The 13,186-nt window shown below is 37.1% G+C and overlaps 2 protein-coding genes across 3 annotated transcripts in view; both read right to left on the bottom strand.

Moving 5' to 3' along the window:
- eps15l1b (epidermal growth factor receptor pathway substrate 15-like 1b) overlaps positions 1–4,053 on the bottom strand; it is a 57,432-nt gene extending 53,379 nt beyond the window's left edge. For both annotated transcript variants that reach the window (XM_084120490.1, XM_084120491.1), the window contains exons 1-4: positions 3,993–4,053; positions 2,816–2,857; positions 2,556–2,645; positions 2,409–2,456 (exon numbers count right to left, since the gene is read on the bottom strand). In XM_084120490.1, the coding sequence (XP_083976616.1) occupies positions 2,409–2,456; positions 2,556–2,645; positions 2,816–2,857; positions 3,993–4,019 (207 nt within the window). In that variant the 5' untranslated portion in view covers positions 4,020–4,053. The remainder of the gene's footprint in view (positions 1–2,408; positions 2,457–2,555; positions 2,646–2,815; positions 2,858–3,992) is intronic.
- A 1,059-nt stretch (positions 4,054–5,112) lies between these two features.
- calr3b (calreticulin 3b) lies at positions 5,113–12,694 on the bottom strand. Its single transcript, XM_084119142.1, has 9 exons — positions 12,494–12,694; positions 11,261–11,362; positions 10,958–11,161; positions 10,419–10,513; positions 9,066–9,275; positions 8,874–8,987; positions 8,627–8,770; positions 7,142–7,234; positions 5,113–6,475 (listed from the first exon to the last, which is right to left on the bottom strand). The coding sequence occupies exons 1-9, from the start codon at positions 12,588–12,590 to the stop codon at positions 6,278–6,280; spliced, it is 1,257 nt and encodes a 418-aa protein (XP_083975268.1). The 5' UTR covers positions 12,591–12,694; the 3' UTR covers positions 5,113–6,277.
- Between the last annotated feature and the right edge of the window lie 492 nt (positions 12,695–13,186).

The following is a 13,186-nucleotide window of genomic DNA, read 5'->3' as shown; positions in this document are numbered from 1 at the left end:
CGGGGGCGGGGTTTATGTAAATTTTAGGGTTTGTGATGTCACTAATAGCAACATTACACACTAACTAAAGTTAGAAAAGTGAAATCATAATCAACCACCCCTTTAATTGTACAGCCTTGTGATTTATTCATCCAAAATTTGCCATATTCCATGATTCCGCGTTGAACAGTAAATTCTGTTTTCATGACTGGATTCTGTGTTTCGGCCCTGCTTACACATTGTATTTTTATAGCCAGAAATCTGGCTCTCTGAGGCTAATAAATGTGGAAATTTTACTTGCATACACATTTACCTTTCAATCAATTAAACTGCATCAACGGGATTTAAGGCTGTGTTCACACTTGGCATGTTTGGTTGGATTAAAACGAACCCTGGTGCGATTGCTCTGTTAGTGCGCTTCAGTGTGAACACCATCTGGTGACACCAAACAAGCTGAAGAGACGAGTCTCGATCCGCTTCCTAACTAACTCTGGTGCGGCTCGACTGATATATGAACGCAACACAGACCAAAGACATGTAAACGAACCAAAAACAGGAAGATGAGACCCTAAAGATGACAGAATGCTCAAGCACACCTGTTTTCCTCATCATAGTCGAGATGTTGCTCATCACAGTTCAGTTCAGGCATCAGAACCGCGTCTCCTCACAGCAGATCTTGGTTTGTGTGACGGAGGGATTCCTGACGCTGTTTTGACTCCTTTACACATTCATAAGCTCTTCACGAGTTCTCAGCTGGTCAGAATACCAGGGGCGTAGAATTTAGTAGGGACGCTAGGGACGTGTCCCTACCAATATCCAGTGACACTGATATGTCCCTAGCAATAATTTCGATCAAAACCTAAAATATATTTATATATAACCACTGTTGTCCGGTTGTGTCTTGTGGTTTTAATGTATTAGGCTTATTTTATTTAATCAGGAAACATCTTATTTAGATTAAAATCTCTTACAAGAGCGTTCTGAGAAAAATGCGCAATTCACGGTACACAAACGGTTATATATCTGAGTCCCGCCTGCTTAACACACATCGCTAAACTGATTGGCTTTGTTTTTTCTAACTTCTGAGAGGCTCTGGTTGTGAAGCGGCAATGCTCCTCCGAAGGAAACCTAGATGCGGTAAGCTAGGGAGAAATCAACAGTTCTGTGCACAAAAATGCGGGACAAATCAGTTTTTACTACAATCGCGGGATAAGTGGCGAACAATCGTTACTTTGACAATCGCTAGAGAGAGAGAGAGAGAGAGAGAGAGAGAGATTGTGTATGCTTAAGTGTGTGTGTAACACTACATTATAGGGACAAAATGTCACCACAAAGATGGCAATATCTGAAATACTTGTCCTTATGGGGATTTATTTATTTATTTATTTTTGGAAAACAGCTGAAAATGTAAAAATGCAGAAAGTTTTCTGTGATAGGCAGGGTTAGTGTAGGGGGATATAATATACCGTTTGTACAGTATAAAATCATTATGTCTGTAAAAAGTCCCCATAAAACATAAAACACAACATTGCTTGGTCTTGTTGAAATGAGAGGAATGTTTGATGAAGTGTCATCCCAGTCTCATCAACTGAGGCTGAAAGAAGTGTCAGTGCTCGACTGAAAACACGGCACAGAACAATGGCACAAGTGACAATTAACAGTATTGCTGTGTGACAAACTGGACATTATTGATATGAAACAAATATGCCAACAGTTAATTTCTGTAAGTTCACTTTTTAAATGAAAATTATGTCATCATTCACTCACCCTCAAGTTGTTTCAAACCTGTATGCATTTCTTTCTTCTGCTGAACACAAAAGAAGATATTTTGAAGAATGTCAGTAACCAGTATTGAGGGTTTTTTAGTCAATGGGGTCCATCAACTGTCTGGTTACCGACATTCTTCAAAATATGTTCAGAAATGTTCAGAAGAAGAAAGAAATTCATACAGGTTTAAAACAACTTGAGGGAGAGTAAATGATGACATAATTTCATTTTTGGGTGAACTATCCCTTTAATGACAGATGCAGCTCAGCTTCAGGGGATGTCCCCGTCCCCACCAATTTCAAAATCAAACCTACGCCCTTGCAGAATACCATCATATGTAGCGACACACACACACAACGAGCGCATTTATCCCAGAACACAGCATTGTTTTAAATGTTCGGTCAATTTCTAAGCGAAATATACATTATAAAACCGACCAATCAGGTTGTGAACATATCCCTGTGCCTTTAGGTTCTGTATCTTTAGGTTCGGTGTTAAAATGCCAATGTGAACGATAAGCGGACCAGGACTAAATGTTTGTTTATTTGTTCCGGAACAAACCGAACTACAAGTGTGAACAAACGAATGAAGAGCTGATATGAAATTATATCAATATGCCAGCAAAGATAATTTGCAAATGCCTATGAATCAATGGTATTTACCTTTTTATCCAAGTAACCTTTTCTCTCAGGGTCTGACAGATCCCAGATCTGTGAAGAAAGGCAAAGACACAGTCATTTCCTACCAATAGTTCCAGCGCTGCATCTCAAGGCTTTCAGATGTTCAGAGATGTGATTATTTCCTCTCACCTGACCCAGTGTGCTGTCCGAAAGACCCGATTTCTTCAAGAACTGAGCGGCATCTGCAGCGCCCACTTTCCCAGTGTTCCCTGGATCCACCTAAAACACAACAGGCCATCAGTATCAGCCAATATATTCACATTATACGGATTACCCACATTGGGAGCACATAATATCAGGGCTTTATTGATTACATTTCAAACAGCATTTGTAATTTCCGGAAACTTCTACATAGGTTCTCCCCTTCAGGAAGTAAAAGTTGAATTTACCTGTCTGTATAAGCTCTCATATGTAGGGTTTCCACTTGATAGCTGCAGAAATATGAAGGAAAATTAATAATAAGTAAAATTATAAGTATAAGGGTAACACTTTACAATAAGGTTTCATTATTAACTAACAATGAAAATACTTCTAGAGCCGTTATTACTCTTATTAATGTTAATTTCCAATGTTTAATTAAAATCAAAAGTTGTATGTTATTTAATGGACCTGAGCTAACATGAACTAACAATGAACAGCTTAATAAATACTGTATGTGATAAATGTTTTGCTTATTAGTTAATGCATTAACTAATGTTAAATAATGAGAAAAGTCTTTATTTATTAAATCTTTATTGCGGCATTATTTTCATTTTAAAAAATCAGCATATTTCCCCTCATCCTAATGTTTAACTATCGCTTTTGTTTGCAATTGTTATTATTCATGTTGATATTTATCAATAGATGACAGCATAAAGCTTGTCAAAAACATATAATATATATATACAAAATATATAAATCTTTATTGCGGCATTATTTTCATTAAAAAAAACAGCACATTTCCCCTCATCCAATCGCTTTTGTTTGCAATTGTTATTATTCATGTTGATATTTATCAATAGATTACAGTCATATGATTTTTCCAGTAAATATCTGGATGTATAAATTATATATGATTAATGGAAGGGGCATTGATGACGTCACATAATGAAAACCGGTTTCTCTCTTTAAAGAAACTGTAAACAACCGGACTGCTAACTTACATAACACATAAGACTTGTGTTTCTGAACAAAATTCTGAACAATTCACTGCTGTCACTGACAGTAATCATATAAACTGAGCAGTTTCGTATCAGTTTCGTGGGTGTTACAGCTGTCAAGACATAAAGCTAGTCAAAAAGTTGCAAAACATTGTCCTTGAAAGCGCAAATTGGCCAATAATCAATTCCTGGACGTCGATAAAATATATTAATAGACAAAATTGAAAAGAATAAATTAACTGTTAGAAATATTTGCTAACAACAATCGATTACCGCGCGCGTTTCGCATGAGAAACCCAGCGTTCATGTGTTTATACTTAAACTAGACGTATTAACAGCCTTTTATACAACCAGAGAACATCAGTTTGAAAAATTCTCTGAAAAGGCATTTTAAATTTTGATTCTAATCAACTTTTAAAGTCATTACCTGACTGAGTGGAGTGAGCGCCGCCATATTTCCTGATTCACGAGAACGCGCACAGGAGGAGTCTCTCGTGAGCGCGTACAGACAATGTCAAATCGTGGAAAAAAAGTTACTAATTGATTAAAGATCATATAATTGATATGACAGTGGTGGTTAATTTCACTAAATTATATTAACTTTAAATAAATTATATTATAAAAAAAAAAAAAAAAAAAAAACGTGTATGTCACATCTCAGAATGTAAACTATATGTAAAACTATGTTATGGAATGTGTTAAGTTTACCATAGTTCACAGCTAAAGTTTAGTTTATTTGGAAAAAAGTACAATTTAGTACATGTATCAGAAGTGCTTTACTTAAAAAAATACTGTTATTTATTTTAAGGTGTCTTTGTTACACTGTAATTATACATTTAAGTACTGAGTTATTAAATGACTATATACTTACTATAGGGTTAGGATTAGCGTTTGGTTGGGTTATTTGCATGCAATTATGCATCATTTATAGTTATTACTATAGTAACTGCAAGTTACAATGCGAGTGAAAAATAAATACTTACATCCAACCAGTTCACTTGACAGTATTCTGCTGTAAAATGTCTCCATCTTGTGAATCAGTTATGGAAATGCAAGACATTTGGGGAAAAAATTATGTAATAAGTCTACCCATTTTGCCATTATGGATATATGTGGCGAAAATAATGCAAGCAACTACCATGTTCATGTATTAGTCTATTACTGCTTATTTTACCAGATTGTGTGCAGTTCAAATGATAAAAAGGGATCTGAATAATGTTTCGAGACATCTGTGAAATAGATATCAACCACATGCGCTGCTTCAAATCTTTTTAGTTGGCTTGAAACAGGAAAACTATCTCGTAAAGCTAAACAGGGATGTAGTTTGAGATTTTTAAGTGCAATTCATATCATGAACCATAAAAATTTAGAGTAAAGCCTCAGATAATCAACATTCTAGAACTGAAGAATTCACAAAAAGGCAAATGTGTGTTAGTGTAAGCATGGACTCCTCTTCTTTCGGTGTGAATAACCATTCATGGACTATATCAAAAGTTTTGTACTATGAAACCATGATGTGCTCAAACTCTCAAAATATTACAACTGCATTTACAATAAAGTTATTTATTAAAACTTTGGCATTAATTACAATTCTCAACATGTAAAAAGGTGGTTTAATGTCACTAAACAGGATTTTCAGTACTAATCCAATCTGAACATCACAGTGTGTAGACAACTAGTTTACTTTAACGTGGTCTTGAAAATCGCTGCAAACATTACCACATCCCTTATTGAAGCTCATTTATTTTCAAGTAACAAAAGATTTTATTAAAAAAAAAAAAAAAGAGAGAGAAAGAGAGATTTACATCAGCTACAAACTGGACATCACAAATCTTACTGCCGCTGAAAATCTGGAAGGTAAAACGAGCTCAAACTGCAAGACATTTCTGTTGTAATAAATAGAGCTGGAAAATAAAAGGAATTTAACTGAATATCTTGTTTAGGAGATTAACAACAACCACAGCACATCATAACAGAAAAACAAAAATCATCAGTGCCAAAGGAACATTATGCCATTGTGAATTTCTTTTGCACTACAGTACAAACATTCATTGGTCCTTATTCATGAAATACAAGCAAAAGAAACTTTCTGTGTAAATCGTTTGCATTGTTTAGAAACAATTTACACAAAAATGATTTTGTTCTGCTCATGTTTCAGAAACTAAGTCCATTTTTTTGTAACTCAGCCTGTGATCTGATTCATCTCTTATTGATAACAATAGGGCAAAAATAAATCAACATCCTCTTCTACTCCGTTTCATTGCACTTATCACATTTTTGCAATGTGGAGAAACAACTGTGTAACATGTAATTATTCATGTAAATGTCATGAATTCAGTCCAATTTCCTTCAAACCAACCGAATTGAACCGCCACCAACACAGTCTCGTTAACTAATATTATTGGGCATCGATTTTGCAAACATGAAAGGCACAATAAACTGATCATAGATCAGTACTTGAAGATGTTACACATATCAGACTCCTGGTACCATAGAAGAAAAGACAATTCGTTAAAAAAAAAAAAAAAGGTTTAATTGGCTCATTAATGGTCAATGGTTGCAAATTAAATGTATGGGCTGAGAACTTCCAGACGCCCTTTTGACCCTGTATGACATCATCAGTTCCGTCTCTAAGAGTGTCATGTTTAGAATGAATGCACTGCAGTCGTTTCCCTGGAAACTGCGGAATGTGGACGGTAAACGCTTCCTGCTTTACAGTTCATCTTTGGGAAGCGCATCCTCGTCTCCCTCCTCCTCCGGAGACTCGTCCGTCTCGTCGTCCTCCTCTTCCTCCTCCTCTCCTTCATCATCCTCGCCCTCATCCGCTTCTGTGCTCTGCTCCTTGTTCTTCTCCTCCTCCTCTTTGCGTTTCTTCTCATCCTGTTCCTCCTTCATTTTCTTCTCGGGACCCTGTGGCACAACAGACAATATTTGTCAAAATGTATTTTTATTGCTTATTAAAGGAACACGCCGACTTTTTGGGACTCTGTCTGACACACCCACCGCTAGCCTAGCTTAGCACAAAGACTGGAGGTAAATGGCTCCAGCTAGCATACTTCTCCCAATAAGTGACAAAATAACGCCAACATTTTCCTATTTACATGTTGTGATTTATATAGTCACAGTGTGTACAAATAACAAGGTCACATGAGACACAGCCATCTATGGCAGTATGCTAGCTGGAGCCGTTTACCTCCAGTCTTTGTGCTAAGCTAGGCTAGCGGTGGGTGTGTCAGACAGAGTTATGGCACGCACAGAGATGAGAAGGGTGTGTATGGACTTATCTAACTCTGGGGGATACAGTGAATAAGATAAAGTCCCAAACAGTCGGCGTGTTCCTTTAAGATATTCACTAGTTTAGCAACATGCTAAAATTGCGATACACTCAATCTGTTTGCATTTCAAATCAAACACCGATGAGGATAAAGGTAGCCGCCTATTTAGACAGTGCTGCAGCTCAACAGGTTTGGAAGAGAGAATTAGTTTTTCTAAATCTTCATGCCTTCACTGATAGCCTTGTGTGCTGTATGACAATCCTGGGCCTTTATAGAGTGGTTGTGTATACGCATCTTGTACCTTTGTAGCACCCCATGTTTCAGTTCCGAAATCCTCCGCTTCCTTCACATCATCGCCGATGAAGAAGTTGTCAAAAATAGTGCCAGACTTCACCTGGAGTGACAAAACAGAAACAAAACATGATTAACAAGTGCACTGGACACATACAGTTCTTATTCCTCAATGAACCAACAGTAATAATATTGTAATATCTTTTAAATCAGTTGTAATTGCTGCCTAACACACTCATTGTGTCCGTTTCACTGATTACATGTGTGTGCGTGTTTTGTGAAAAGTGCTATACAAATAAACTTGAATTGAATTGAATTTGAGGGAGGGTGAACAGCGCCTCTTAGTGGTTCAATGCGAAACACTGCATTAAAGCAATACTTCAACCAACAATGAATATTTTACTCATCCTCAAGCCATCCTAGGTGTATATGACTTCCTTCTTTCAGCCAAACACAATCAGAGTTATATTAAAAAATAACCGTGTATGTGTGTATGGCTGTGCCGGAAGCCAGTGATGTCAGTGAAGTTATAAATATGGATATTTTTCTTACAAATACGCATGGCTTCGCTTCAGAAGGCCTTTATAAACCCAGTGGAGCCGTATGGATTACTTTTATGATGGATGGATGCGCTTTCTTGGAGTTCAGGCACTATTCAATGCCATTACAAAGCTGGGAAGATCCAGGATATTTTTTTTTTTTTAAATATAACCCAGATTGTGTTTGGCTGAAAGAAGAAAGGTATGTGCATATAGGATGGCGAGTAAATTATGGGATAATTTACATTTTTGGGTGAACTATTCCTTTAAGTGTGATGAAGAACTACACAAGCACACTGACACACTTGATATTGTCTTTCGTTTTTTAAAGTTTTTGTAAATTTTGTTGTGTTTTTCATTTTATTATAATTTTTTACACGTCTAATAGTTTTTATTTATATTTCAAATTTAGTTTTAGTCATTTCTTTTATTCTTTTAAATAGAAATAAGAAATGTTTCCCTAGTATTTTGTTAATCAGTTAATTATTTTACTTCAAGTAACAAAAATGTTTATGGTTTTAGTTTTTGTTAACTATTTTAACCCTACTATTTAGTAATTCCTCTGAAATGGCTTAAATGTGTGAGAGGAACCATAATTTAGTGATAGAAGTAAAACACACTATAAAATGTTGAATTCAAGATTTAAAATTCAGTGATAATCTAGTTAAATACTAGCTTTTCTAGTTAAAAAGCAGTAAATATATTCACAATTTATATTATAGTAAATATATAGCAATATTCACAAAATTCACTGTGAATATATAGTGAATATTCAGTAAATCACGTATGAAGTGAATGCATGTATTCCTTAAACTTAAATTTTTAAAGGGTCATGAATTGCATTTTTCAAAAATGTTATAATGAGGTGCACTTGTAATGTTAATGGGATGCAGCAAAAGCTTTCATAATTAAGAAAATAATGGCCATTTTATGGAAACACCAATGCACTCTCTAACCTGCCAGAGATCCAGCCCGAGGACTCCAACCTTGTCGAACTTGTAGATCTGGGAATCAGGAGTGTATTCAGGGTTGTCGATTTCAGGATGCACCCAGACGCCCTTGTAGTTCGGGTTGTCGATCTGTTTGGGTTTCCACTCACCCTGCACCGTATCAAAATGATAAAGTAAGACCAGAGGCCTAAAACACTGAGGAAGTAGCAACAGTTTACAGAGCAGAAATGTCTAGAAGGAAAATCTGAAGAACCTTGTACTCTGGGTTTGGGATTACGGCAGGTTCCCACTCTCCATCCATGTCCTCATCCCAGTCCTCTGGCTTCTTGGCATCAGGATCAGGAATATTCTCAGGCTTATCCCAGTCCTGACAACATCAGACAGCAGAGTTCATGAAACTGACCAGGCTATGTGTTTCATTGGTGATGTGAGTCAGGATTCAAACCTCAGGTTTGGTGTCGGTCTCGTCGTCGATCTTGGCACGGTCGTCCCAGTCCTCGGGTTTCTTGGCTTCAGGGTCCTTGATCGTCTTCGGGGGTAGAAAGTCCCAGTCCTCCTCCAGAGAGCCGGACTCCACCTTCTCATTGTCGATCTTCACCACGTACGTCTGATCCGAATTCAGGATCAGTGTGTACAGGTGAGTCAATTCATCATCCTGGAGAGAAAGATAGAGTTCATTTAGTCAGACTTTACAGATACTCTCAATCATCCCAGCATGCATTTATCACTATTCTGTAAATATTCTCACAGATAGTGTGAATTTCCGTTTTTTTTTTGTTCTTCACATTAATACACAGGAAACAACAGTGTTAATGTTATAAAATTCATCAAATGTGAAACAAGCTCAAAGTCAAATACAAGTAGCTCTACAGAAGATAATAGTGTCATTATTCAGCTCAATTTAGTTCAAATTTAGTTCTCATCTGATAGTCAAGCGTGGGCGATCTTGTCAAAATTTCATATCACGATCTTATAACAAACAATCACGATCCACGACCTGAATCATGATCTTCCCAATTTTGAGATGTACTCATAAGAATATCCAGACTGGAACAAGCCTATGGACTTTATCTGCACAATTTCAAACACAGTATTGCATTAAACAATCAAATTGTCAAAATAGTCATTAAACCCCGAGTTAAACTTTAAAACACTGCATAGTCTTCACTTTATGAATTAAATATGCATTGATTCTTCTTATTAAAACTACTACAGTTATTCAGTCAAGAGCAGTGAGTGATTTTGTCTTTGTCTTTTGTTTAACATTATTGAGACAGACCGCATCTTTAAGACCGAATGCATGGATCTAATATAATTTCACGCATCTGATTTCTTTCCCAACTGTTCTTTCCATTTAACACACCCTTCTGTGACTGACTTTATGTAAATACTCGCCGAGGACAGACATTTTGACATATTTCTGTGTATATTTGAGCGTTTAGACGATAGAAATTATCTTTTTTTATCTTGATTAAAACGTTTTCAATCATTGGAAGCCAAAATCGATTAATTTAATTTAATAATCTATAATTTGATTAATCGCACAGCCCTCCTGCTGTAAAATTGTTTTTCAAATGCTATCCAGTAGGCAGTCATTGCTGTATTTTAACATTATTACGAGGACATAAAAGATCACGATCTCTAGTACAATTCGCTTGTGGACGTCTTCGAGATTGATCATGACATAAAATCGGCAGATCGTCCACCCCTAGTGTCAGTGCATTAAACAGATATCGATACGGAATAGTAATTGTCTTTCAAACCCATGACTATTCTGGGTTTAATATCACTAACTCACCTTGCATTTGATCTCTTTCTTGATGAGGTGGTTCTTGCCTTTGTAGTTGAAGATGACGTGAACCTTCTTGGTGCTGTAGCCGCAGATATCAGGCCCTGTTGACAAGAAAATATAACTACCAAACCAAAGACTATATATTTCCACAGACACATCCCAGTAAGCAATATCCGTCATTTCATCGTCTAGGTTAACTTTAGACCCGATATAGTACGGCTATGAGTGACACTTCAAGCCAAAATAACCATGTCGCTTTTGCCAAAATAACTTGCGAGATGTGTGATATCCCATCATGTCAGCAAAGGAAACCATGATTACAAGGTGTTTGGTTTCATTTCTTCACTCATTTCATTTCTTTATCTAATTGATGACTAATCTATTCTTGGGCGATGGTTTACACATCTAGTACATTTTCACTGACAGCCCAAATTTTGCCTTGTTTTAGCCTAGGCTGTGTGTGGACGGCTATTAGACGTCTTTTAAACGCATAATTGCTTGCTGGGATGAATCCATTTACATAGGCGTTAACTTGGTCGACGTACCGAACATGACGTAATACTGGGAGTCTCCGTGCATGTCAGCCTGGTTGAGATCGGCTGGGAAGACTTTGACGTATCCACCTCCGCAGTCGATCTTCTGCTCGTGTTTGACGGTAAACTGGATCACCAGAGATTTGTCCTCATTGCTGAAGGGATCGAAGCGGGCTGAGGTGGCGTAGAAACGGGCATCCTGACTGGTCTGCAGCCCTGTTGGTGGACGCAGAGAAGCAAATCATCAGCATTCGTTTCTTTGCTGAACCAAAGTAGTCGTTTTTAGGGATGAGCGAATCATATGCAAGCACTTACCCTGGTCTTTCTCAGCATCTCCGTAGAAGTTTCCAGCGGTCAGTTTAAACTGCCCGTAATCAGACTTGTGCTCTGAGTTCACCCATCGACTCTTCCAGGCATCTGAGAATTCAGAGAATAAAAGTTAGAAGCACAATAAAACACACATACACACACCAAGGAACGCAACTGTGACCAAGAATGAGTTTGATTTCCATTCTAAAAAGACATTTACATCTCATCCTCAACTAACTTACCAACCCAAATTGTACAAGAAAGCATTTTTTCTAGCTCTTTATCTATGAACTTGAAGAGGAAATGAGAGTAATTTATGCGGGTGGCACATTCCACATGCATTGATGAATATTTCAGGAAGTTTGTGGAATAATAAAGTTGGCAAGAAACTTTGCCAACTTGCAAACTCCTTAGATAGACACAAACAGTTTGCATGTACAAATGCAAGTTTTGCTTTTATTTTGCATTGCCAAATGGCAATGCCTAATATACTGGCATAATTTGTTTAAAAGGAACTTTTAAATACAAAGTTATCTTGTGAAATAAACAACACAATTAGATAAGGCCTTGGATGATGACAACCTAGTAAATGCAATGTACATCATTTGATATTTTCTATTCCTGGCCAGCTGCATGGGCCGAATGGGTGTGGCCTTCTCATTCAAGAGAGCTTTTTATTGGACAAACATTTGGACACGCCCCTGGGTGCACGATGAGTCATCAAAACCTTTGGTCCGTTTTCCAGCAAAAATGCAAAAATGTGTACATCTGCTAACTGTAAATTGTCAACTTTAAGGAGTACAATCAAATGAAATACAAGCAACCTACAGTAGCCTATATGATGACTACAGTTTCATTTTAATATATAAACTGTATATTTTAACCTAAAAATCTATTTTATTTTCTTAAAAGTAAATGAACAACCCATCTACTATAATGCACTTCTTCAGAACTATAACATACATTGTGAGAAAGAAAGAAAGAAAGAAAGAAAGAAAGAAAGAAAGAAAGAAAGAAAGAAAGAAAGAAAGAAAGTACTTTTTAATGGTTTCATTTTCGCTCTGACAAACTATGCATAAACCAATACTGCTAATAAGTAATAAGATTCACTTTTCTAGCAAAACAAAAGTATAATTAAACATCCCATTCTATTAATTTTTCATTCAACAACACATTTTAGTGTCACTCATTAATGTTGTGACCTACAATTCAACCATGACACGTTAATGATTCACTTACCCCCATCCAGAAACTGCTCTTTAAAGTACACCTCTGCATTGGCCGCCAATGCCAATAATGCAGCAGAAACAAACTGGAATAAAGTAATTATTTGCATTTTTGATAATTTGTGGAATTAAGCCCGCACACTCCCTCTCTCCCTCTCGTGCTCGCGCTCTGCTGCTCTCGGGGTTTATCCGTGTCTCGGGAGAAGCGCGTGGCTGCACAGATGTCTGTCGCTCATTGGTCCACAGCGGACGCTCTCGACCAATCACAAGAGACCACGAAGTGCTTGTCTCGCCTTCACACCGGATATTGAATCCGCCTCTTGTGCTGTTCTCCGATCAGCTGTTACTGTGACACACTGACGTGCGGTCTCGTCGTATGATTGGACAGTACTGACTCAGGATCAGTTTCTATGACAACACTTCTGTGGAAATCTCACTCAACCGGCCAAGACGAGTACGCGGAAAACGGTGCCTAAACAAACACTGCGATATGTTTTCCTCTAAATACAGCCTTCTCTTCTCTGCATTATCTGTAGACTTTGATATGAGGAAACTGTAGAAGACAATACACCGCGTATTGTGTTTTAAGCCCTTCAGAAACGTGTGCTGTATCTACAATGACAAAGCCAAACAATTACTTCAAAACAGTGTGAAAAAACCCCAAACATTTTAAAAATATTAAATTTTTTAGATAAATTAGGTCCAC

Source organism: Abramis brama (genome assembly GCF_963993115.1).
Source record: "Abramis brama genome assembly, chromosome: 7".
In the NCBI taxonomy this organism is placed as follows: domain Eukaryota; kingdom Metazoa; phylum Chordata; class Actinopteri; order Cypriniformes; family Leuciscidae; genus Abramis; species Abramis brama.
The sequence above is the reverse complement of the archived record's forward strand: the minus strand, read 5'-3'. Positions and strand labels throughout refer to the sequence as shown.